The sequence below is a fragment of the Mastigoproctus giganteus genome, unplaced genomic scaffold (assembly GCF_048544385.1).
Source record: "Mastigoproctus giganteus isolate SK-2022 unplaced genomic scaffold, ASM4854438v1 scaffold_15, whole genome shotgun sequence".
NCBI lineage: Eukaryota > Metazoa > Arthropoda > Arachnida > Uropygi > Thelyphonidae > Mastigoproctus > Mastigoproctus giganteus.
Genome location: NW_028328292.1, coordinates 6,380,291 through 6,405,898, shown reverse-complemented (window position 1 = coordinate 6,405,898; position 25,608 = coordinate 6,380,291). Strand labels below are relative to the sequence as shown.

The window sequence follows — 25,608 nt, the reverse complement described above, 5'->3', positions numbered from 1 at the left end:
CACATGTCTCATTAGTTCATCTGACATCCATTTAGGCCAACATCCATATTCAAAAACATTAACTTTCAGATTAGTATAAAAGAAATCCTAAGTAAACACTAATACTCAAACAAAACAAATAACAAGTAAAACTAATATTAGCATTTAACATTTACAATTATTGTTAAAATGAATTTTAAAAAATAGTACATTAATTGCTTGGTCAGAAATCCTGGATCTTTGCTTAGTTACCAATAAGCCTGAAGTATAAAAATTTCTTTTATTTTGAGTTGAAGTAGGTCCGATTGTTAGCAGTGCATCTAATAAAATATTTATGTTCAGTGTCAGTGTACATGTTGCTTCATATAAGTTCATCTCACTTCTTAACGATGAAAATACCTTATTTTATTGGATTGGCTCTGCTTTTACCATTGAAATGGATAACTCTGTTTTTAGATCTGATTCTAATTCCCCGGGTTCCGAATTTTCTATTTCTTTGTTCACATTATTTTCTGTTTGAAACTCTTCTATTGAAGTACACTTTTCTTCGACAATTCATCCATTATCGATTTCACAGATCGCATAATTTCATTTTTTATTTTCCGTAGCAAAAAAATCATTATTAACCTAATTTAAACTATTTGGATATCTAATAAGGAAAGGAACACTAAGACTATCTCTATGTTTAAAAAGCTACTGTTTAATCTTCTTTAAAAGATTATTACTTAAAATAGAATTTTGTTTTTCCAGGATGATCCCATGGGACTACTTTGTCCATATTCTAAAAGAGTAATGCTGCTTTATCCCACCTAGTTTTATTCTTTAATTTGCTTCTCTTCCACTTATATTTACAAGTATAGAAATGCAGTTCCTGATAGATAGTCAGGTGTAGTCCCCTGATGAAATACTTGACCATGCATCAATATTCACTTTAGCTAACATCAGATTTTTACATATTTTCTTTCCCTTTTTTTCCAACTTATAGCTAAATTTACCCATCTGTTTCAGATGCTGGCTAGTTCTCCTTTTGTTGGTTTAATTACTTTGCATTAAATATTTTACTTTACAGCTCCCTCTTCTTTAATTGACTTTTCAATTCAGCCTTTAATTCTCTTAATTCATTATAACATACAGGATATTCACATTCTTTCCATCTTTTTCACTACTACATCTTTTCTGATTTCTACTATCCTTCCCCTATTAGTTTTTGGCATTGTGTAAATTTCACTTCCATCCTTGCACTATTATCAGACCTGTTAATTCCCACATGCACATATATACTTTTGCATCCTTTACTGCTGCTTTGCGCATTCAGGTGCATCTGTCGTGTCACCTTATTTTTATCTATCAACTGTCAATTGACACTTCTTGTTTAAAATCAGTTGTATATTAGGCATTTCATATATATATATATATATATAAAAAAAACAGAACATGAAAGTGTGATCATCTTATTCTTTTCCTTTCCTTCTAACTTAATATTTTTATAGTTTATATATATATATATATATATATATACTTGAAATGCGCACTGAAATAATTTTCCCTTCCACTTATGGAAGGGAGAAAAACTAGATTTATTAAAAAAAAATAAAGTGGCAGAGAGAGAGAGAATGTGTGTGTGTGTGTGTGTGTGTGTGTGTGTGTGTGTGTGTGTGTGTGTGTGTGTGTGTTAGAATTGATGTCTGTTAAAAAGTGCTAAGATGGATACGTAAATTATACAAAATGCCATAACTAATAGGAGAAGGATAGTAAAATTTGGAGATATTGTAGGCATGAGAAAGAGAGAAAGAATGTGAATATCCTATATGATATAATAAATTAAATAAAATTATAGGCTGAACTGCAAAGCCAATTAGAAGGGAACTGTAAAACTGTAAAGCAAAACTTATTAAATAAAAATGATTAAATTAATATAAGATGTAGTAGCCAGCATCAGATATGGGTGGGTAATTTTGGTTATAGGTCCAAAAAAGGGATAGAGAAATTATGAAATTAAAATCTGATGTTAGTTAAAAGTAAATATTGATACATAATCAGGTATTTCATCAGGGGACTACACCTGATTATGTATCAAAGACTGCATTTCTATACTTGTCCATACCTCTGGAAAAAAAAGTAACTTTAAGAATAAAACTGAGTGAGATCAAATAGGGGTAAAGCTATATATCTTTCGCAAAAATATGGACAAGGTAGTTCCAATGCAGTGTATGTTTTATAACAAAATAAAACAAGAAGTGATAATAAAATTAAAATAAGTGTTTACAGTGCTACCTAGAAGCAAAAATAAGTGGTTATAAGCGAATGATGCGATTTAGAATAAAAAAAATTTAGAAAAAAAATTTAAGGATAATATGTATATAGAGTTATTATTATTATTGAATGGTCAGTGCTCTGCTCCATGTATTGTTTGTAGTGAACTGTTCAAGTTGATAATTGGCATTGTTTTAATTGTATATCATATTGTGAATCAACCTTCACAACAAGTCGCCAATGTATTGCACTGCTTTGAATAAGCAACGCTTCACCGGTGGAGAAGACTAATGTTACTTATTATTAGCAGATACCACCACCCAGAGGGCACCTTTTCGAAGCTTGTTGGCTTACTCATCGGTGGGTGGGCAGGTACACATTGTTGCAGTAGTGACAACCAACTATTGCAACAACAGGATTTTGCTAACTTGTGGATAATATTCATTCGACTTTCACGTATCATTTAATTTTGTTAATTGGTAATGAAAAAAAATAAAGGTGTAAATTTGTGCTTTATATCTTCATTTTTATAGCCTGTGGATAATATTCCTCCAGTTTTCATTTATTAGAACTGCCATTTTAATAGAATAAAAATTCAATTCGCAAATGTTATCACAACAGCCAGCGTTTACTGTAATTATTTTATAGCACCAGCATAAAAAAATAATAAATGCTGGCTTGTTCAGATTATTGACATTTCGAATTATTGACATTCAGATTTGACACTCTACTGCAGGGGTTGGCAACCTTTTTTGAGTGAAGAGCCATTTTTGATCTAATTTAAAAAAAAAAAAGAATCCAAAGAGCTGCATCTCAGCTGAAGCTGGGGGGAGGAGTTTAAGAAATGCAATAGTGGGAAGGTGTTTTATTAAAAAAAAAAAATATATATATATATATATATATATTGAAATATTATTTATTAATGATTATTTATTAATAAATAATCATTCATAAATATTATTTATTAATGCTTGCGATGCACAGGCAAACTAAACTGAGAAGGGTTTGCAGCTTGCACTGACACTAATGTGATATTTACGCCACCACCCACACCCGCTCTTGTCATGTGGGCTAAAAGTTAGAGATGCAGTTACATGTTCAAAGTGTAGCACACGCTTCTTGATTAGACCGGGGTTCGAGCCCATCACCACCAAATACAGAGGATGCGGAAAATTCAGGGAATGACCACCGCATATCCAGGAGCAATATGGCCTTAGTTGCTAATGCTCCTAAAAACCAAAAACAAACATGTTCAAAGAGCTGCAGGTTGTCAACCCCTGCTCTACTGTATATCTAATATTGCTAAATACAAAAATTGCTGTTTTGTTGGGTTCCACTATTTCACTCAAGTCAAAGTTTCATGGTAACCTTTGAAATAACTAGAGGAATACTGTGTTGTTTCTATTACACACACAAAGACAGTCTTTAGCAAAAAAAAATTACTATATATTAATCCTGAAAAATAATTACAACAGATTTTAACAGAAAGCAATGTGTAAAACTGTGTTATACAGGACTAAGAATCAGTACAAAAATGGGGGTTACGTTCCAAAAGCTAACAAAAAATACACCATTTTTTTAAAACTATCAGAAACTTAATTTTTATTAAAAATAGTAATAACTAAACAAACATCTTACAAACTGTGATACATATATGTCAAATAATGTATGTCCAATTAATTTTCTTCCTCTTCATCACTGCTAAGCACAACCAAACGAGAACGTTTTCTCTGTTGCAGAATATCTTCACCTTCAGAACCTTCTTCTGGAGCATCTAGATTTCGTGTATATTCTGCTCTCTCTAAAAAATCAGTAATCTGGTTTGTTTGGTTTTGCTTGATAGATCTTTATAAATTTCATAGTACGGAGCTAAGCATTTTTGAAGTTCCTTTTTGAACTTTGTGTTGCTTTCAGTCTAAGGATCTGCATCCAAAAAATAAGATTCTAATTTCTCAGCTAGGTTTATGCCTTCCTGTATGCTTTTTAGTGTAAAATTTGGAAATTCAGAATTTTCAACTGTGCTATCATCCTCTGAATTGATTTGGTTTATCTCCGATGCCATTTCCACCAAATCCGCTTGGACAGCCTCTTTTTCTACCAGTAATTCTTGAACATCTTCAGTAATCATATCATCAAAACCTTCCCTCCTACTGACTTAGCTAGTTGTACTATCACACTGATTCCATTTTCTGCCAGTTCGACCATATTTCCTAAATGAACTGGCTCTGTTCATATATTTTTCCAACACTCCGTTAATGTTGATGGTTGGTTTTACTTTTAGCGATAACGCTATGATTCCAATAGTCCACAACTGAAAAATGTTTCCGTGACTCCATCACTTCAATAGATTCAGAATCAATTTTTTCGAATATCCATTGTAATGATTTTCTGATGTAATGAGTTTTAAAGGTAAATTAAAGAAGTTGTATTAGGTGGCTTGAATATTACTTCAATGTTTGGATGGGGGTCTGGTGCATTGTCCAATAGTAATAAAACTTTGAAATCAAGATTTTTTCCACAAGTTCAATAGCACAGAAACTAACACGGGATTTCTGAACCAAATAAAATACGGGGATTTCCCTTTTTTTTTTTTTTTTTTCTTTTTGCATAACGACTAGTGAGCCAAAAGCGGGGATTCACAAAAGAGAATAGAAACGTTGAAATATTATATCCAACATAATAGCAGGATTTTCCCTGCATAAAAGCTCAAAAATACCTTGTTATGCAAGGTTTGCCACAATTCTCTGTGTTATATAAGTACCATGTTGTGCGAAGATTGCCACAATTTATCAATCGTGTTAGAGCGAAACTGTGTTGTGGAAGTACCATGTTATATGGGGGTTTCCTGTATACATATATTTATCACAGTAAAAACTATAATGGCTTGAGCACATGTAACAGATATCCTTTTCTAATCCATAAAAGCTTTTCTCAAAACAAAATGGTATTCTTATTCACACTCTGAGAAACTGGTTTATATTTATACTCAAAAAACATCAGATAGATTAGTTTTGAATACTGATTTTCATAAATAACAGAATACGGTGCTTATTTGATAGAGTTCTAGCTTACCTTTCTTGTGGAATATACATTTTAGGCAATGTGTTAGAAGGGATAATAAAACAAAGATTGCTGTAAACAGTGTATTGATATTAGAGAAATTTATATAGAAAAATAAAATATTAGTTTTCGTTACTGCTTTTTTTTTTACAGTTAGGCTATGAACTTATCAGTAACACCTGTGCATGGTAAGTTTAGCAGATTGTAGTTGGTTGGTTTTGGAAGGCTCCTTAGTACATCGACTAACTAGTCATAGTGCAAGATTTATATGGTCTTTACTGTGTATGTATGTATGTATGTACATTCATTAGCCACTTTGCATGTTATGTGTGCTGAAACCCTACAATAAGCAGGTTATACTGGGCACATGAGAACTGTCCATTGTGGGTGTTGCTACAAAAAAAGTTGAGAACTGCTGGTCAAGACTATTAAACCAACTCTTGTACCTCTGTACTAAAAATTTAATTAATAAGGATTGGGAGTCTCTGGTGTAATATATTAAGAAATAAGGGCCAGCAGCACAGTTTATTAAAAAAAACAACTATTAATATATCAGAGACAGTTCAAAAATAATGATAACTGAGAAACATTACGTGGGTTATAAATGATTACTAATGCAGTTGTGAAACTACCATACAGCAAGTGAACCACCATGGGAGTGAAGGGGGAACCAAAAAGAGACAGTCCAAATGTTGCTTCAGTATTGTTATTAAAGAGCACTTGGCAGAGGAAGGCATTCAAATAGAGATTCCAGGGATTGGGGCAGAATTTGTATTTTCGCCACTGCACCTGCCCAGAATCACTCAGAAATTAAAGAACCATCCTACTTATAAAACTTCAATAGTGTTGTCATTAGGATTTGGAATGGGTCTGGGCACACCGAACACTGGATGTTCCCTGCCCAGCAATGTCACATACATACATACAGGTGCGTGTAACAGTATACAAATCGGAGCTGGGTGCATGGTTACTTTTGGGCGCCACTGATTTTTTGTTGTTGCAGCTAACCCATTTAACACTTTGGGGGACCCTTATGTCGGTGCCCCGAGCGCGTCAGATCAAACGTATCCCCCTCCCTCCTTTTGCATGGCCCTGTGTACATACTTCATTAAAATAATATATCTTTTTATTAACGGGCATTGGTTACGTAAAATTTTACTTTTCGACTCTTGGTTGTCACTATTCGAATTCACGGTAGATCCTAACTGTAATTAAAAAACAACCTAGTGGAATGCTAAAATAGTTATCGTCTTATTTTTTTAAATGCACATAAACTTAAATACTAAAAAAATGAAGAATTTCAAATATTAATACTCCGAAATGGTACGAATAAACTAACCAACACATTTAAGTAGGACGGCACACCGTTCACAATGTAAACACCTTCCTTTTACGGAAAAAAGTAAGATTATACGCCTACTGTTCATAATTCTAGATATTAAACTTTACTGAAACTCACTTTCAGACGCGACTTCTGCACCTTGTCTGTCTTATTGTCATCCAAAGCATCAAAAGCATGCCAAATAGCATTTGTTACATTTTTCACTAATGCCGCCATCAGATACTTTTTTCAGTAAATACAGAAGAATATATCGCAGCACTACGCTACAGACGGTGATAAATTATTCGCACATGCGCGCCAAAATTAAAAAAATAAAAAATAAATAAAAAAAACATGAAACACCATTTTGACAGACTGCGTTCCTGTTCACGAGTTAATTCCCTCGACTTACCCTGATATAATTTTTAATATCAGGGAAATTGAAACATTGCCTTTTTAATCGAAATCTTAAACAAAATTTTAATCAAATTGTCTAGCAACAAAAAAAAAAAAAAAAAACCATCTCAAACAAAATGTCTTAACAATAGATTGCGCTGCTCGTATAAGATCACGGGGGAAGAGCGTGGTAGTACTGTAAATAAATGTAAGTACTGTATATCACTGTTCCAAAACATATCGATATCTTTCAGACACACTGATTAACATAAGAGGTGAGTTGGAAAAGAGGATCAATTCCAAGTTCGGAGGATATCCCATAACACTAGATGGCGTTGGCTCGGACAGCGTCGGTAAAAGATGAGGAGGGATGATTCGGACTATTGTCATTATTTAAAAAAAATTTAAAAGAGGAGTATCCATTATGTGTCATTTTTATTGCATCTATTCTTTTTTATCTTGAATAATAAAATTTGAGGGTGGAAAAACGAGATAAAACCTCAAACGTTAACACATCCCTATAATCCAAGAAAAAGAATTTTATTATTATTATTTCTCCCTCATTGTGGGTTCCACCTCGTGACCGGTGCTGCTACCAAGTACACAGGGTGGTTGTTGTTATGTCCGGCGTTACTGTTGGTAGAGAAACTCTCTGACTATCCTACAGGTATTCAGGATTGCGACTTTCTGGAGTTCCTCGTAGGTGTTCGTTGGGAGACCTATTACCGCTAGGCTGTTATGTAGGGTCTTTGGCACCATACCTGTGGTTGACACGATGATCGGGATGGTCGTTACTTGTTGCATATGCCACATTTCATTGATCTCCTGTCTTAGGTTCATGTACTTCCTCATTTTTTCCCAATGGGTTTTCTGCAGGTTGCCAGTGTTGGGTACCACTATAAGTGTAAGTGTAAGTGTAAGTGTGTGTTGTTGTCTTACGGCACCAGGGGTTTCCCCCATCTCCGCGTTGCTTTCATTGTGGTGAACCAGTTCACTGGGAAATGCCAGAGATTTAAAAGTGTGTGGGAATTGTTCATGTGTTGTGTTCTGTACCGTTGTTCATCTGGTCATTTAGCCGTTGGACCCCTATTGAGGCCCAACGTTGTCCCACTTACGCCCCGTGGAGGCAGACCAGGAACCCAGTAGCTGTAGATTCACTCTGGCAGGTCCTGCCGCTTAATTTCCTGGGATTTCGGCGGCTAGGACCTTAAAAAAAAAAAATAATAAATAAAATAAAAAAAAAAAAAATAAAAATAAATAAATAAAAAAAAAAATAATAATAATAAAAATAAATATATAAGTAAATAAAAAATCTGCGCTGGGGTAATGTCGCTTTGGTTTGCTAGGCCGAGTTTTGGGCGTAAGGTAATTTTATCATATTTAGTTTTTGACGTGTGGGGCTTTCGCTATGATGAAGGCAGAGAGGGGAGGGAGACCGAAGATTGGGGGGAAAAGACAGAAATATGGGGCCAATAGAGTAGATAGCCCCAGTTTTCAGTGGGGCATGCCCATGCCCCACCAGAGTAGAAGTTTGGGGGTGGAGGAGAAGGAACAAAAAATGTCCCCTCCCCCCAAGGAAGTGGGAATAATAGGTGAAGAGGGCGAGGGTGTCCTCTTCAGATCGCCATCAAGCTGTTTGCAACTGTGCTGCGTTTAGTCTGTTCTCTACTGTCTGTGCTACCACTATGTCAACCAGATAGGTAGCGTTCCTTCTTGCCCACAAGGATTATGCCCGGTCTGTTGTGCGGGACTGTCCTATCCGTTATTAAGGCGCGGTCCCAGTACAGCTTGTGGGTTGGGTTCTTTAGTACTGCATGGGGTTCGTACTTGTAATAGGTACACTATCTTCGATCAACTGGTATTTCCTTGCTAGCTTCTGATCTATTATCCTGGCTACCTAGTCTTGTCTATGTGTGTACTCAGTCCCGTGTCTAAGAGTGTAACTTGCATTCCACGGTGATGTGCTGGATCGCTTCTGAGGACAGATGGCATCTTCGACATGTGTCATTGACCACTCCGAAATCCTTGGCGATGTATTTTCTAAAATATCTGGTGTTGATTACCTGGTCTTGGATGGCGAGCATGAATCCTTCAGTCTCGAGGAAGAGCGTCCCGCTCTTGGGCCATGCAGTGTAAGCAATTTTATCTATGTGATCTTGATGGAGATCATTGTAGTGGCTGCCATGGAGTGTCTTCTCTGCCCATTTTTCTAGCTTCGTTTGTATATCCTGGTTGGGGGGGGGTCCTCGCTTAGGTTGCGTAGGGTATACCGCTTGTATATCTTCCTTATGGCCTGGTGGAGTTCTGCTGTGTGTTTCTGAGAGTATTCCTTCAAGGTAACTATCGCTCCCTTCTATTACTCAATGAGGTCTATCAGGCCCCTTCCTCTTTCTTCCCAGGCAATTGTCAGCCTCTCCACGGCAAATCTCGTGTTGTGTTGGCGGCTCTTAGTCATCATTGTCCCTGTCTTTCTGATTATATCCTTCAGCTCGGTGTTAGTCCAATCTATGACCCCGAAGGAGTATGTTAACACCGGGGCTGCATAGGTGTTCATGGCTTTAACTGTGTTCTCTCCATTCAGCTTTGCTTTCAGCAGGCTTCTGAGCCTCTGATGGTATTTCTCTGTCAGGCAGGCCTTAATTTCCTTGTACTGTAACTGCTCAGCCTGTATCAATCTCTAAGTATTTGTAGGCCTCTCCCTCTGCCATGGCTTCGATCTCTTTACCAGTTTCCAGCTAGTAGCTTCGATTGACTAATTTTACCTGGTGCAATCCGTGGGTCTATACCAAATTCCATCGTAATATCATGGCTGAATTCTTCGGTGATCTCGAGTAGTTGCTGGAAGAGCTTCTCGGCTCGCGTACAGCTTGATATCGTACATGTATTAGGTGGGTGAGGGTGTACAGGTTCATCCTTCCTCCTTTGAGGTTATGTCCGTACTTGCTACTGTTGAGCATGGTGGATAACGGGTTCAGTGATAGACAGAACCACAATCGGCACAGGCCATCACCGTGAAAGATTCCTCTCCTGATGGGAATTGGACTGGTTGTGATATTTTCGACCTTAATTGTGTTACTCCATTTCGCTATCTTTTCTCCTAAGAAGTTTGTCACTATCGGATTGACCTTGTACATCTTCTGGTTCTCTAATAGCCATCTATAAGGTACTGTGTCGAAGGTTTGCGGTAATCGATGTAAGCTGTGTACATGTTGCGACGCTTCTTGTAGGTTTGCTCATAACTGCAGCATCTATGGTTAATTGCTCCTTGCATTCCCTCTGCTGTTCGGCCATTACGTTCTGGATCTCAGGGTGGTCTGATATTGTCTGCGAGGATAGGACAATGCTATCGTCACAGTCCTTCCAACACCGGGTGGAAAAAGGCCCGGGTTCGAATCGAGTCAATGACGCGAGGAATTTCAGTGGGCTTTTTTCACTCCTTGGCTGAGTTAGTCGGTCTCATGCGTTGATAGCAAGGTTTCCCCCCCCACCTCATCATTAGCCGCATGCTGCAAGGAAAACAAAGGCTCATGCTGCACCAGGCAAAAAAGAATTTCTGAATTACCCCGAGAAAGAGTGAGAAGTAGAAGGAAATCACCAAGAAATAGAAGAATGATGATCTCCAGCTCAGAAACCTGGGTGTGCCAAGCCCATACTCACCGGATATGAGCATTTCTTATCAAATACACTGTTCGACAAAATTAACAGAACGGAACGTTTTTCATGAATATTTTATTGTAAAGAATGTCGCCAAAGGCGATTATTTGATATAATAGGCATCTTGGTATGAAAATTCCGAGTATCCTCATAGAAATCGGTCCAGCATCTTGCCGAGCCGCATATTATGCAAATTATTCGTGCCAAAAAAATATGGGTTGCGACAACATCACTTCATTCCCGGTTTTCGGCTTACTCAGTGATATAGCCACATCTCCAGTACTCAGTATGATAAGTCATCGTAGTTTAGATCATTCTTTGAGATGGCGGGCAGTTGCACGACTTGAAGCCGGGGAGTCGCAGGTGGACAGGGCACGTTGGCTAAATGTGTTACGCATGTTGTCTCGACACAACGGAACCATTACAAGAGCAGCTGGCCAAGATCGCCCGAGGGCTACGTCAACCAGAACAGCCCGCTATCTTGTTCTAACAGCGTCAGAACCCTACAATCTCCTGTCATCAATTGTTTCTTGAGCTTGCAAAGGCCACAGATGAAAACGTTTTAAACCGCACTGTGTTAAGAAAGCTCAATTCAAGTGAACAGTCCCATTAACCCAAAACCACTGCATAACTCGTCGAAACTGGTGAATGAACTTCTGGTGAAACTGGTGAATGAATGTGACTTCGAACTTTGGCAAAAGGGATACAAAATCTAATCTCTGATAAGTCCCATTTCAGCCTAAAAACATATTTTCACGTTATTCCATCTAGAGACAACGAATAATGCAGTAATATCCGTTCAACATCAGAGAAAGGAACACTTAAGATGAAGGCGGTTTTCTCGTGGGCGGCGAAATAATGATCAACGACGGCACCACTATTTATGTTTTTGATAAGGGTAGTAACTGCGCAGATGTAGCGAAAAAAGATCCATGAAACCATATGTGCGACTTTTTTTGGATGCGATTAACAAAGATTTTCTTTGTCAAAAGAAAAATCACAACTCGTAGTCGTTTGATTTCTCAGTATATTCAAACGTGAGGATTGAACACAGTGAACGTTAATGCTGTCGATCTAACCCTACATACCACAGATAAACTGGCCTAAAGGAGCCAATATATATCACAGCGGACCTGTCTTTAAATCCCAAGATTTGTTCAGTATTATATAACGGTTTAGGCCGGTTATATTTGCCAGTCCATTACCTCATACGCTCTTGTTTCACATGAAAAAGTCAAATCATTAGTAGGTCACAAAGAACGCTTTATTTGTCAATTTGGACAATGCGTTAAAAAACCGCAGATTGACTTTTCTGTTCGGATGGAACGGAATTGGAACAAGTATAACCAGGAGTTAAAACTATCATGAATAATACTGTGCATTAGAGGACAAATCGGATAATCCATAAAAAAGCTACACTCTGTTCACACTAATTATGACACAGATATATGTCATCGAGTCATGCTCTCACTCGTCAGTTGCTGAAGTACCTCTATACTTTTAGCAATTGATCAAAGAGGGCATTACTCGGTGAAGTGTATTAGTATGCTGATGCTATCGAGGCAGTGTTAGGTGGGTCGGAAAACTGCTAGCTTGAGGGATACAAGGACTAATAGATTAACGGTAGCCTCTGGCAGAGGTGAAAGTGATTCTTACACTGCTTCTATTGGGATGAGCCGCAGCCTGGAAAACAAGATGCAGGGTATTTCAGAGACTGCTGGGAGTCATTGCGGTACAAGTAAACACATGGGTTGTGTTAGGGTAGCTAAGAACAGGAACAGGAGCATGTATACTTACATGTACACCAATGCTAGGAGATTGGTAAATAAATTTGATGAATTCCAGGTATTGCAAAGAACAACAAAGGCAGATATTGTTGAGATATCAGAGACGTGATGTCACAAAGATATAAGGAATGCAGAACTTTGGGGAGTACAATGTGTACAGGAAGGATAGACAGTATAGGAAGGAAGGAGGGGTTATGCTATTAGTTAAGAAACACATAAAATCCAAGGAAGTGAAGCCAGTCGACATCGCTGGACAGTGCAGTGTCGAGTCAGTTTGCTGTGATATAAGCATTGGGAAATCAAAATTGAGAGTAGAAGTGTGTTATAGGCCTAATAACTCTGATGAGTATAATAAGGAACTGTACAGGGAATTAGAATAGGCCAGTAAATGAGAGAGTCTTATAATGCCAATAATTCCTGTCAATATCTGGGATTTTCATTTCCCAGATATTGACTGGAATTTGTGGGTTTATCACTCACACATTAGCAAAGCTTTTGTTTATTAATTGGATGATTGTTTTCTACATCAGCACGTTCGGGACTAGATGGAGTAATAATATTGATCTGATTATCAGTAGTGATTCTTCATATATTAAGAATCGGCAGATAAAGGAACCACTAGGTGGCAGTGATCACAATGTGCTGAAGTGGGATTTACTCAAAGGGGTAACAACCATCAGGAATAAAGGAAAGGGTTTTTGCTTTCGTAAAGGTGACAAAGGTGGTCTGAGACAATATCTAAATTCTATACGGAGGGACCAACTGATGATGTTACCAACAGCAAGTTCAAAATGGGAAGCATTCAAAGAACTTACCTAGGAAGCTACTAGGCTTTACATACCAACTAAGAAGTATTGTTCAAGGTTTAGGCCTAATGGATGTCAGGTGAACTATTGAGACATATGGCAAAGATGTGAAATGCATGGGATACATATAAATTAATTAATGACATGGAAGCATATGATAGATATAAGCTGGTCTGTAACCAAGTCACAAAGGAGATTAGGCAGGCAAAGGCAGATTATGAGAAATCCTTGGCAAAAGATGAAAAAACAAAAACAACAACAAAGAGTTCTTTACCTATGTAAACTCTAGAAGGAAAGTGATGAATCAGATTGGTCCACTGGATATGGATGGTTCAACTGTTGATGATCCTGCTCATGTGGCTAAGAAACTAAATGAGTATTTTGCGTCTACATTCACCCATGAGGAGTTATTCAGGGAGGATAATGCCAGAGGTGAATTAAACTCTGGTAGTGAGATAGATGATTTTGTAATAACTGAGGAGAAATTGTTGAAGATGAACATAAAAAAGGCACCCGGGGTGGATGAGATCTATCCAGTTATATTAAAGGAGGCAGAAAAGGAAGTAAGCAAACCTTTAGCCAAAATTATGAGAGCTTCTTTGGACTCAGGGGAGGTACCCATGGACTGGAGATGTACAAATGTGTTCCCAATTCACAAAGGTGGATCAAAAGGCAACACAAGTATTTATAGACCTGTTAGTTTAACATCTGTTCCAGGAAAATTAACGGAGGTACTGGTTAAATAAGCATTCCAGGATCATCTAGACAAGACATGAATTATAGCTCGGACACAGCATGGTTTTGTTAAGGGAAAGTCTTGCCTGACCAATTTGATTGGATATTATGATGTGGTCACAAAGGAACTGGATGCAGGGAATAATTTTGATATCATATATTTGGAGTTTTGAAAGGCTTTTGATACTGCTGCGCATGGAAGACTGCTGCACAAATTGGAGCAGTGTGGCATTGGAAGCAAATTGCTGCTATGGATAAAGGGATGGTTGAATGGGAGAAGGCAGAGGGTGATAATCAATGGACACTGCTCATCGTGGACTAATGTTATTAGTGGAGTCTCTCAGGGTTCAGTATTAGGTCCATTGTTGTTTTCAGTATTTATAAATGATATTGATGATGGTATATCAAGCTTAATTTCCAAGTTTGCAGACTATACGAAGGTTGGCACTAATGAGAGTATGCTACTGCCACATGGCCTAAAAAAGTTAAGAAAATGGGCTGAGAGGTGGCAAATGAAGTTTAACATTGACAAATGTAAAGTAGTACATATGGGAATCAGTAACCCCAGAGTGATGTATTAACTCTGGGGTACTACATTGACAGTGGTAGAGAACGAAAAGACCTCGGGGTAATTGTGCAGGCAGATATCAAGTTTTCTGATCAGTGCAGATGGTTGATTTGATTTGATTTTTTTGATTTGATTTGGTAGTTGTTGGCGCATCGGCTTCTGTGGCCATATTGCACCTTCCAAGGTTTTTGCAGTACTTTGATCCAAGCCCGAGGCGGGAATCGAACCCGCGACCTTTGGGTTGCCGGGCAGGTACTTTACCCACTCGGCTAGCCCGGTCGGCTCGTGCAGATGGTCTGCAATTGTAGCTCGTAGTGTCTTGTCAATGATATACAGTAATTTTTCTAGCAGGGATCAGGAGGTGATTATCCCCTTATATAAGGCAATGGTCAGGCCACACCTTGAGTACTGTATACAGGTCTGGAGGCCTCATTTTAAGTACTCTGTTGAAACGAGTACAGAGAAGGGCAACAAGATTATTGAATGGAACAAAGGATTGCTCTTACGAAAAAAGGCTTCCATTTTGCAAATTACAATGTCTGGAGACTTGGCACCGGCGAGGTGATCTGATAGAGCTGTGTATAGCCCTGAATGGTTTGAGCATGCTGAATGCTGATGGAATTTTTCCTCTTGCTCAGAATAATAATTTGAGAGGGCATAAATTCAAATTGAGGAAGGAGAGATGTAGGATAGATATGCGGAAGTTTGCCTTTAGCCAGCGGCTGGTTGGTTGGTGGAACAGACTTCCATCCTTTGTTGTGGAAGTTGATAGCTTAAATAAATTTAAGGCTGAGCTGGACAGGTATTTGGAACGAACGGAGGGGTGAAATAGGAGCGTGTTTTTTTTGGCTGATGCTGCATTAGTTTCTTTTCTTGCATCATATGCCTCTACTAATGCTAATGCTAATGGTAAAGCATTAGCATTAGTTGAGGCATATGATTCAAGAAAGCAAGCTTATACATCACCAGAAAAAAAACAAACACTTCTCATATCGCCAATCCGGTCACTACACATGTTTGTCCAGTTCAGCCTTGAATCTATTTAAGCTACCAACCTCCACAACAACTGACGGCAGTCTGTTTCAGCAATCAACCACCCGTGGCTAAAGGCAAATTTCCGCACATCTATCCTACATCTCTCTTTCCCCAATTTGAATCTATCCCCCCTCAGGTTCTTAGTCTGACAAGCGCCTCAATCAGATCACCTCGCAGGTGCCTAGTCTCCAGATGCTGCAATTTGCATATTTAAGCCTTTCTTCGTAAGCTCACCCCTTTTTTCCCCCTTTCTCGTTCTAGCAACTCTACATCCTTCCTAAAATGAGGCCTTCAGACCTGTATGCAGCTCACAAGGTGTGGCATGACCATTGCCTTATACAAAGTGATAATCACCTGCTTGTGTCGGCTAGAAAAATTCCTATATATCAATGACAAAATAACATGACCTACTCTGGCAGCCCGTCTGCACTGTCAGAGAACTTCATGTCTGGCTACACAATTACCCTCAGGTCTTTTTCATTCTCCAACTCCCTGAGTGTAATACCACAGAGTTGGTAAGTTTCTCTTCGGTAACTGCTACCCATATGCAGTACTTTGAAAATTATCAATGTAAACTACGGTTACCTCTTCTCCGCCCATCTGCCTAACGTTTCTAGATCCTTTTGCAGTCACATCCTACCTTTACTGTCATTAACGACCCCGCCAACCTTGTATCATCTGCAAACTTGGACATTAACGCTGATATATCTTCAATAATATCATTGATAAAAACAAAAAAACAAGAATGGCCCCAGGACCAACTAATAACATCAAAAGGACTCAACTAATAACATTAGTCCACGTACAGCATTTTCTATTAATAACCTCTCTCTGCCTTCTCCCAATCAACCATCCCTCTGTCCATTGCAGCAACTTTCCCTTAATGCCATACAGCTCCAATTTGTATAGCTGTCTTCCATGGTCAACAGTAGCAAAAGCTTTCCTGAAATCCAAGTATATGATATTAAAATTATTATTTGCATCCAGTCCATATTTGACCACATCGTAGTACCCAGTCAAATTGATTAGAAAAAACTTCCCCTTAACAAACCGATGCAGTATCTGCACTATTACTGCAGTCTTGTCTTGGTGATCCTATATCATATCTTTAACCAGTGACCCCATTATTGTCTCCAGAACAGAAGTTAAAGTAGTAGGTCTATAATTATTTTTGTCACCCTTTGACCCCCTTTGTGATTTGGAGATATACTTCCATATCTCCAGTCCATGGGGTCCTCCTCTGAATCTAAGAATGCTCTCATAATTACGGCTAAGGGTTTGCCAACTTCCCTCGGTGCCTCCTTCCATATAACTGGATAGATTCCATCCATCCCAGGTGCTTTTTTAAGTTTAACTTCGACCATTTCTCCTCCACTTGCTCTCAGTTATTGCAGAATCACTTTGTTCCCTTTCAGAGAGTGATAGTTTTCTCGCATTCCCCTCCTTGAATAACTCCTCATGTGTGAATGTAGATGTAAAATACTCATTCAGTTTATCAGCTACTTGAGCAAGATCATCAATAGTCGAACCATCTATGTTAAATGGACCAATTTGATTCATCCCCTTCCTTCTAGAGTTTACACAAGTAAAGAACTCTTTGCTGTTTTTCTTTACATCCTCTGCCAAAGATTTCTCGTAATCTGCTTTTGCCTCCCTAACCTCCTTTGTGACTTGATTACAGACTAGCTTATAACTACCGTTGGCTTCTGTGTCGCCTGATAATTCATATGCATCGCACGCATTTTTCTTCTCTGCTACGAGCCTCATTAATTCATCTGGCATCCATTTAGGTGAGAACCTTGAAGGTTATTGCTTAGTTAGTATGAAAAGCCTAGTAGCCTCCAAGATTAAGTCACTGAAGGCTTCCCATTTAGAATTCAACGTTCAAAACATCATCAGTTGATCCCACTGTATAGAATTTAAAAACTGTCTGAGACCGCTGCAGTCACCTTTACGAAAACAATAACCATTCCCTTTACTCTTGATGTTAATTACATCTTTAAGAAAATCTCACATTAGTACACTGTGACCGTTGTCACTTAGTGATTTCTTTCTCTGCAAATTGTTAATGCACAAATAATCACTGCTGATAATCAGATCAGGAGCATTACTCCCTCTGATTGCCCTTCGAACAAATTGCTGTTGAAAACATTCCTTCCATATATGCACAAAAGTCTTGCTGGTGTGCCTGTGACCAACGCACAAGTTTCCGTTAATATCTGGGAAGCTAAAATCCATTATATGACATTCGGATTTACTGGCCCATTGTATTTCTGTGCAGAACTCTTCATTGTACTGATCAGCGTCATTATGCCTATTACATACTCCTACTCTCATTTTTCCATTCCCAGTGTTTATGTCACACCAAACAGACTCAACATTGCACTGGCCACCCGTGTCAACTGGAAGCACTTCCTTAGAGTTTATGTCTTTCTTAACAGCATAGGCCTCCTCCCTTCCTACCCTGTCTGTACACATTGTAGTCCCCAAATTCCAATTCTGCACTGCTTATATCTGTGTGACACCATGTCTCTGATATCCCAACAATATCTGCCTTTGATATCTTGATTAGCACTTCAAATTTCAAATTTATTTACTATATATCTAGCAATGGTTGGACTAGGAGCTGGATCCTCTCTCTTGCTATGCCTGTCTCAGGTTCAGTACCTGCTGCGTTTTTTCCTGTGACCGGATCTGTTCTGTACCTTATGAACGTCGTTTGGATTCCTCTAGGGAGTATGTGTATTAGCCCACAACGCACCACCTCTAGATCAAGGGGATGTCTTGGTATTTTGCTAATTGTTTGAATGAAAAGCACTGCTCCAAATGTAGAAGTGCATACAGTACAGTATACCTATTTTATTTTAAATGTCATACTCGTACCGAATTTTGCTGCTTCATATGCTTCAAGCATTTCATATATCTCATGGACAGTATTTTTTACTACTGGTTTATCAGATCGATCAGTCACAATTCCTACTTATCCAGTCTTCTCAGGTATCACAATGATTACCACTGCCGTCCTGTCTCATGTGTGGAAAAGCCTGATTTCGAATCCCCTTAAAAACAGGAGAATTTTTTATGAGGTGTATTCATACCGTGATCGACTTAGTCAATGTTAGCAAGATTTTCCTTCGAAAACAAATTTATCTTTTTATTATTATTATTTTTTTTTTTTCGTGTAACAAAATGAGCAAAACCACATATTTCAAGTGTGTGAGCTTTAGTGTGGTAACTCCTAAAAATGTGAAAAATAAATTAATGCCTACTTCCCCGCTGCTGAGGCACCGTACCTAATTACTGAACTGTGGTAGTGTGAATGGTATCAATTTTAAACAAATAGCACTATACTTCTTCATTTGTATCAATGTATATAGCGCAATACCATGGCAAATCATAGTGAAATACATTCCCAATTTGAATTTCCCAATTTGAAATTCGTGCATCATTCTCAGCAAACAGTTAGCTCATAAGTAGTAAAAACTGAAGCCTTATTCTGACCTGTGAGTAATGTCTGTAGGTGTCATAACATGAGGCACAAGGATTAGAACTAGACGGGACTGCAGGATGATACCATCCCCTATTTGTACAGTTTTTGTGGCCATCTCTATTGATGTTGCCGGGAGTTGGTCTCTCTTCCTAGAATTATACAAATAAGACGTCCACTTAGTTTTGAAAAACCCTTTCTATCATTGATGATTTTGCCTCAAATTTGCTTGAATACACATTTTTCTAGATATTCAATTTTATACTTCTTAGCTTTTGAATATCGGTGTAATTATAAGCTAAGTAAAACTTGTGCTGATTTAAAACAGGAATTCATTTAAACAAAATACTTATATTAAAAAAAAAAAAAAATGTTCGATGAAGTCCTCGGTTGTGGTGTTACGATATTTCTTAAAATAATTACAGTATATTAATTCAGTTTTAAATTACGCACCATATACTCATTGTTTATGGGCGAAGAGATCAGAGTGCAGATACGGAGTAAACACTCCACGATAAACATTAATTTAATCTATGTAAAGTTGTTGTTTTTTTTTTTTTTTTTTGATTTCCATATGAATAAAATTAATTTTTATGTTAATTTATTACTCTTCGAATTATGGTGCAACAAAAGGTAAGGGAAAATGGGGATATATAATATTATTTTTGAGCGAACCATGGGGAATTGATACCACAATTAGACCAAACTTCGGTTCGTGATAGTCGTTTTACGGACATAAAACGTGGAACATGGCTGTTTCGTGGGGTGTAGATAAGAAGTATTCTGATAGAGAAAGATGGATTTGTATTTATCCAGCTTATATAAACTCTAAGAAAACGGTAGCCGGAGGCAGAAGGTTGCCTAAAGATAAATGCGTGGAGAATCCGACATATCAAGAAATTAGGGATGTTTTGGATGCTTCGAACTTCAAAGTTGGCGTCGAAAACAAACTGCATCCTCGGGAAACCAACAAAGATAATATTGCATATCGAGGACGAATTAGAGTTCAGCTAAAAAATGACGATGGAACACCGGTGAATGCAAAATTTCCAAATCGAACTTCTGTATTTCTTTATCTTGCAGAAATGATTCCAAAACTGAAAACTAGGACTCAAAAACAAGGAGGTAATGATTCATCTCAGAACACTCAAAATGCTGTTAAAAAAGGTAAAGGAAAAAAAGGAAAGCGGTGAGTCCGCACTAAAAAAAATAATAATTAAAACACATTGGCTGTATTCTTTTATCATTTGCCACATTCCTGAAAACCTTGTCTGACCATTTTTCGTTAGGATAAAAAAATAATAATAAAATTTTCGGTATGCCAGCTGTCAGAACTTAAATTGTCTTAACCTTACTGAATGAAGTGAAATTCTATGAAACCTGAAATTTTGAATTACTGTATGCTTTAGAATAATTAAATTCCAGTGACAATTTTAATTTTGCACTTATGTATCATATGCAGTAAAGTACAAAAAAAATATATATAAATTATCCATTCATGTTATGTTTATTCTCTTGATTTACTTAGAAATAAAACTAGAGGAGTGAATGGACTTTATTATGTGCTGTTTAATTATTTTATTGCATTAGTAGGGTTACCGCAGAGATTAACTTATAACCACTTGTCACAATTAACAACTGTTCTTGTGATTTCAAACTTGATTAGCTTTAAATAAAATATATAATTGTTAAATAATGTGGAAGAAGTTTCGTAATGAAAAAATCTCTTCTTGCGCACACACACCCCTCCTGCTGTCACTCTCACAAACACTGATCCTGTCTACAAAGAATATAAAACCAGAGGTGCCAAAGACTTACTGATTAATAACTGAAAACACTAGGCAGAATTTGTATGTTGTTGAAAGGTACATACATTTTGAAAACTGATTAAAAAATACTTGCATTTTTAATCTTATGTAACAAAATTTAAGTCTGTCTCACTTCATTTTGTTAATTTTATTTTTCAATATGTAAGGAAAGTTTTTTTTTTTTTTTTTTTTATGTTGTTGATTACAGAGGGAAATTTGTTGGGTTTTTTTTTTTCTGTGTAATGTATACAGTTATTACTTTTGATGCATTTATATATTAAATTTTGTTTTACAGATCTAAAAATAAACTTAATATACTATTTTCTTCCTTAAGCAACTGCTGATTTCATTTCTAATAGATTTTGTATAAAAATTATATAAATATGTGTGCAAAGTTTGATATATGCAGGAATTGCATGTATTATACACTGAATTAGAAGGAATATTTTGGAAAGCAAAAAGCATGCCGTGACCTGCTCTGTATAATAGGTAAATATAATTGGTGTATAATAGGTAAAATTATACCAAAATCATTTGACTTCCCAAGTGGAACTGAAAAGACATTTAGAGCATAATATCAGCTTCACATCGCAAAAAGTTATTATCTGAGGTCAGTTATAATAGCAAATGCCAGTGTTAAACAAGGCTGGCTCTGCACACCTTTGAGAGTTAGTTCCTCACATACATTCAGTTCATCTTCTGCTTTGCTATATTGGTAAAGTTTAGTTTTTCCATTCTGGAGCATGTGAAATTCAATCCAAGAACATATATCAGTGGTAGAAATCTGAAGAGGAGTCTTACAGTTGCCACAAACCATAATAGCTAACAACAAGGTTTTGATACAGTAAAAACAGTGCAGAAGTTCATATTAATGTTGTTAAAGTCAATTGCAACTTTCATTTAAATTTTTGCAACCTAGTTTCAAAAATCTACCTGTGACTGTTATTAGAAACATTTTAAAACTAAACTGTATTCATATTTCTACACTTGCTTCTTTCATTCAAAAGCACAATAAAACATTACATCTGACAAAAAGTATTTAATGAGTTGCAAACATTTTGTAACCTGATATGCTAAATCACTGAGGACATACATGCCTAGCACCATAAGCCTCCACTAGTTCCTGGCTGTGCCTCTCATCTTAGGGTGCTTACACGTAGAATGCAGATAGCCACTTACTGAAAACCAGCACCAATATAAAGCAGAAACTTCTCACTGGCTATGAGCACATAGAAAGCAGTTGACCAGCGCAACTTCTCAGTATGCGAGGGAGTAAAGTTCTGCACTGATCAACTGCCTTCTGTTGTGTTCACAGCCAGTGAGAAGCTTCACCTGCATGTCTCTGCTGGTTCCAGGTAAGCAGTTAACTGCATTCTACGTGTAAGCACCGTAAGGGTGCTTAAACGTAAAAGTTGTACTGGTCAACTGTTTTCTGTGTTCACAGCCAATGAGAAGCTTCCACTTTATATCGGTGCTGGTTTCCAGTAAGCGGCTACCCTTAGGTGTGAACCTACAAATATCTTACTTTGACTTTCTGAAAGTAATGATATAGAACCGTAGCATATAATTTGAAAATTTGAGTTTTTAATTTTAAAAGTATCTTTACAGGTTATTTTTTGAGCTTAAGTTTTGTCAAATTTTCTTGTTTTTTCTGGTGATCCTAAACACATAAGGCATAGAACCTTATAGTACTTTAGTGCCAAGGTAAGATTGTTAACTTTAAAAATAGTTAGAAAGAAATAATTTTAAAAAAGTAGCACTTGTACGTTTGCACTTCTCAAATCCAAGGAATCTTGCCCGAATCCAAAGATACCCTCATAATTAACCTCACTGGTTCAATACACTCTCTGGTGCTCCCTCCCCCTTCAGAACTAGAGTAGAACATTATGATATCTGCTCCCTTATTTCATGGAATACCCAACTAAGCATTCAGAAAAGTTCTCTACCTTAAAAAAGTTAAGAAAACTGTCTCAAATTTTCATTCCAGTACATTGTGATCTATTAGTGTAAAAGATGGCCTTTTAATAGTGCAAATGATTAAACAGGCTAATTTTTGAAGTGAAAATAAAGTTACTGGATCATGGGGGGGGGGTCAGTATTGACACATGCTATTATATTATTTGCAAAATAAAAAAAAAAAAATTATGAAATATTGGCTAAAAAAAGACAAGATATCTGAAGGCCTCTATTCACCTGAGGTGGTAATTATCCAATCTCAGATAGAAGGTACCCCCATGAGTTATTCCAAGTTTTTCAGCTTGCACAGCATGCAAATCAGCTCCTAAATATACACTTGTATGACTAGAACACACAATGCAATATAGTTCAATTCACTGATATGCCTGAAACCTCACAACTAAATATTGATGAGTAACAGTAGATGAGTTTGAATGAAAGGTAGCACAGTCAATCTCAGCAAGACTGGATGATCCATTGTACAAATTGTGTTCATAGCAGAATAAACTCAAAGCTGTCATCCAGACTCTGCAACATCAGAGTGCAAGGCCTGACAAGCGATATGAACAACATAATATATCTGATCAGATGCCAACAAAATTGTAATGCTTGCTATATTAGAAGCACTACAACAAAGTCCGGTTCCACAAAAACCTCTAATACACATGCATACTATCACTATAACAGTTTTAGAACAGGACAATCTAGCACCAAGCTCACAATACATGCCTATACCCACAACCACACCCCCCTAGTTGATTCTGCCATTACTATAGTTAAACTAAAAGCCAGCTACAAAATTCTCCAATGTTGAGACTCTCATTATTGAATGGTTCCATCACCACTAAACTTAATATCATAAATGCAAAATTCCCCTTCAATCTTTCCCTGGTCTGGAATCTCACATTTGAGATTCCCACATGTTCCAAAGAGCATCATGGGAGTATAGATATTTCTTTTAAATACAGCACACGCTCACTCTCTACTCAACTTTGCCAACTGAAGACGTTTTTAACTAAACGAAAGTCCATTGTTATGACTATTGGCCTTATCAGTTTTATATTACTCAGAGCTTTTTAATTAATTATCCTTCATGACAACCAGGGATGGAGTTGTGCACTTCTGCCTTCTTGTGCTTAATTTAAATTATTCAACCCAAAATTTAGCCATCAATTCACCCTAATAACTAGTGCAGATTGTATAAGGTGAGTACCATACATTAAGCATTTGCTATTTGGAATTTAGTCTAACAGTCACGGTATTTTAAGAATTCTATAATTTCTCATATTGTAAAAGATTAACATAATTATATAAAACAAACAAAAATACAGTTAATTTTTATTATAAAACTTGGATTTATTATCTTTTTTTTTTTTTTTTTTTTTTTAATTTGCATTTTCCGCAGCACACTTGAAGCATACTAATGTGCTGCAGCACACAGTTTGGGAAACACTGATCTGAGTGCACATCCAAACAGTTAACAGAAGTAAAACTACCATTTAAACACATGACTGTTGTATATACCATTTTGACGTTAGGTGGCAAATGAAAGTAAACTTTCATTTAAGCACATAACCATCATGTGTATTTTTAACCTCTAACATCGGGCTGCATTTGCCATATGCAGTACAATACTATAGTTTTACAGGAGTTATTTCATTGCAGTAGTTGAAATCAAATGAATTTGTAATGCAATACTGCATTCAATTTTATTTGGTGTGAATTTTTGTGACCCCCAAAATTTTGTCCTCTTAATCTTGTATCCCTTCATCAGTGTCATTTCAGAAAATTGGAAACTGTACAAGCACAAAAAAATTGGACTTGTACAAGCACCATTGATGGACCCCACTTCTGGCCCTAGCCCATTCTGAAGAATAACTTAATTTACAACCCTTTGTCTCTTGTTACGCTGTCATTCTCTAGTCCATCTAAGGATCTTATCTGTGATCCCAGTATGCTGCAGCTTCAAACAGCGGGCGCCTCCGTAGCCAGGTGGGAAGGAGCAGCAGTGCGTAGCACACGCTTCTTGATTAGACCGGGGTTTGAACCAGTCACCACCAAAATGAGGAGGATGCGGAAAGGTCAGTGAATGACCACCACATATTCCCGGAGCAATATGGCCTTAGTTGCTAATGCTCCTAAAAACCAAATAACAAACAAAACTTCAAACGGTCTAAACCCAAAAACAGTGTCGCAGTTATTTCCTGCATTCAACTCATGAGTGACATAATAGTTTATCAGATTAGTTCAACAAGATTTTTCCTTTACAAGACTGCATTCTGTTCCCTTGAGAAACTTAAAAAATGATTCTTAATCATTGTCTCCATGATCTTTCCTACCACTGAAGTCAGACTGACTGGTCTGTAGTTATACACTTTGCTTTTTGACTTTATGGAGTGGCAATATGTTGGTGCTTTTCCAATACAATGCAATTACCCCTAAGTCTAATAAAGCTTTTGTAATTAATCCCAGTTTAATGCATTTCCTCTTTGTTTTCTTTAAAATAACTGGGTACATGCAACCTGCACGTACCCAGTCATTATTATTTATTTATTATTTATGCTGAGACTCAAATGTGTTTCTAATAATCCTCTACAATTTCCATATCACTGATTTTACAGTACACATTTTCACTAGTCCAGTGGACTCATCCGTGAAGATTACAAAATACAGATTTACTTCAACTACATGATGGGATGTGACTCTCCCACAATGGCCAGCCAATCAGATTTGCTCTTTTCTTCTTTGTATTTCTTACTCATA

At 37.2% G+C, this 25,608-nt stretch overlaps 2 protein-coding genes across 2 annotated transcripts in view; one reads left to right on the top strand and one right to left on the bottom strand.

Annotated features, from left to right (window-relative positions):
* Nucleotides 1–6,858, bottom strand: part of LOC150074927 (switch-associated protein 70-like) — a 92,585-nt gene extending 85,727 nt beyond the window's left edge. The window contains exon 1 of the mRNA XM_090389340.1: nt 6,752–6,858. Coding sequence (XP_090245466.1) covers nt 6,752–6,850 — 99 coding nt within the window. The 5' untranslated portion in view covers nt 6,851–6,858. The remainder of the gene's footprint in view (nt 1–6,751) is intronic.
* Nucleotides 6,859–19,784: 12,926 nt separating this feature from the next.
* Nucleotides 19,785–20,459, top strand: Srp19 (signal recognition particle 19). The gene has a single exon (XM_090389338.1). The coding sequence runs from the start codon at nt 19,831–19,833 to the stop codon at nt 20,272–20,274; it is 444 nt and encodes a 147-aa protein (XP_090245464.1). The 5' UTR covers nt 19,785–19,830; the 3' UTR covers nt 20,275–20,459.
* Nucleotides 20,460–25,608: the final 5,149 nt, after the last annotated feature.

Bases quoted from the DNA above. Each gene is read 5' to 3' on its own strand.
- Srp19 (XM_090389338.1), top strand. From the start codon at position 19,831: ATGGCTGTTTCGTGGGGTGTAGATAAGAAGTATTCTGATAGAGAAAGA.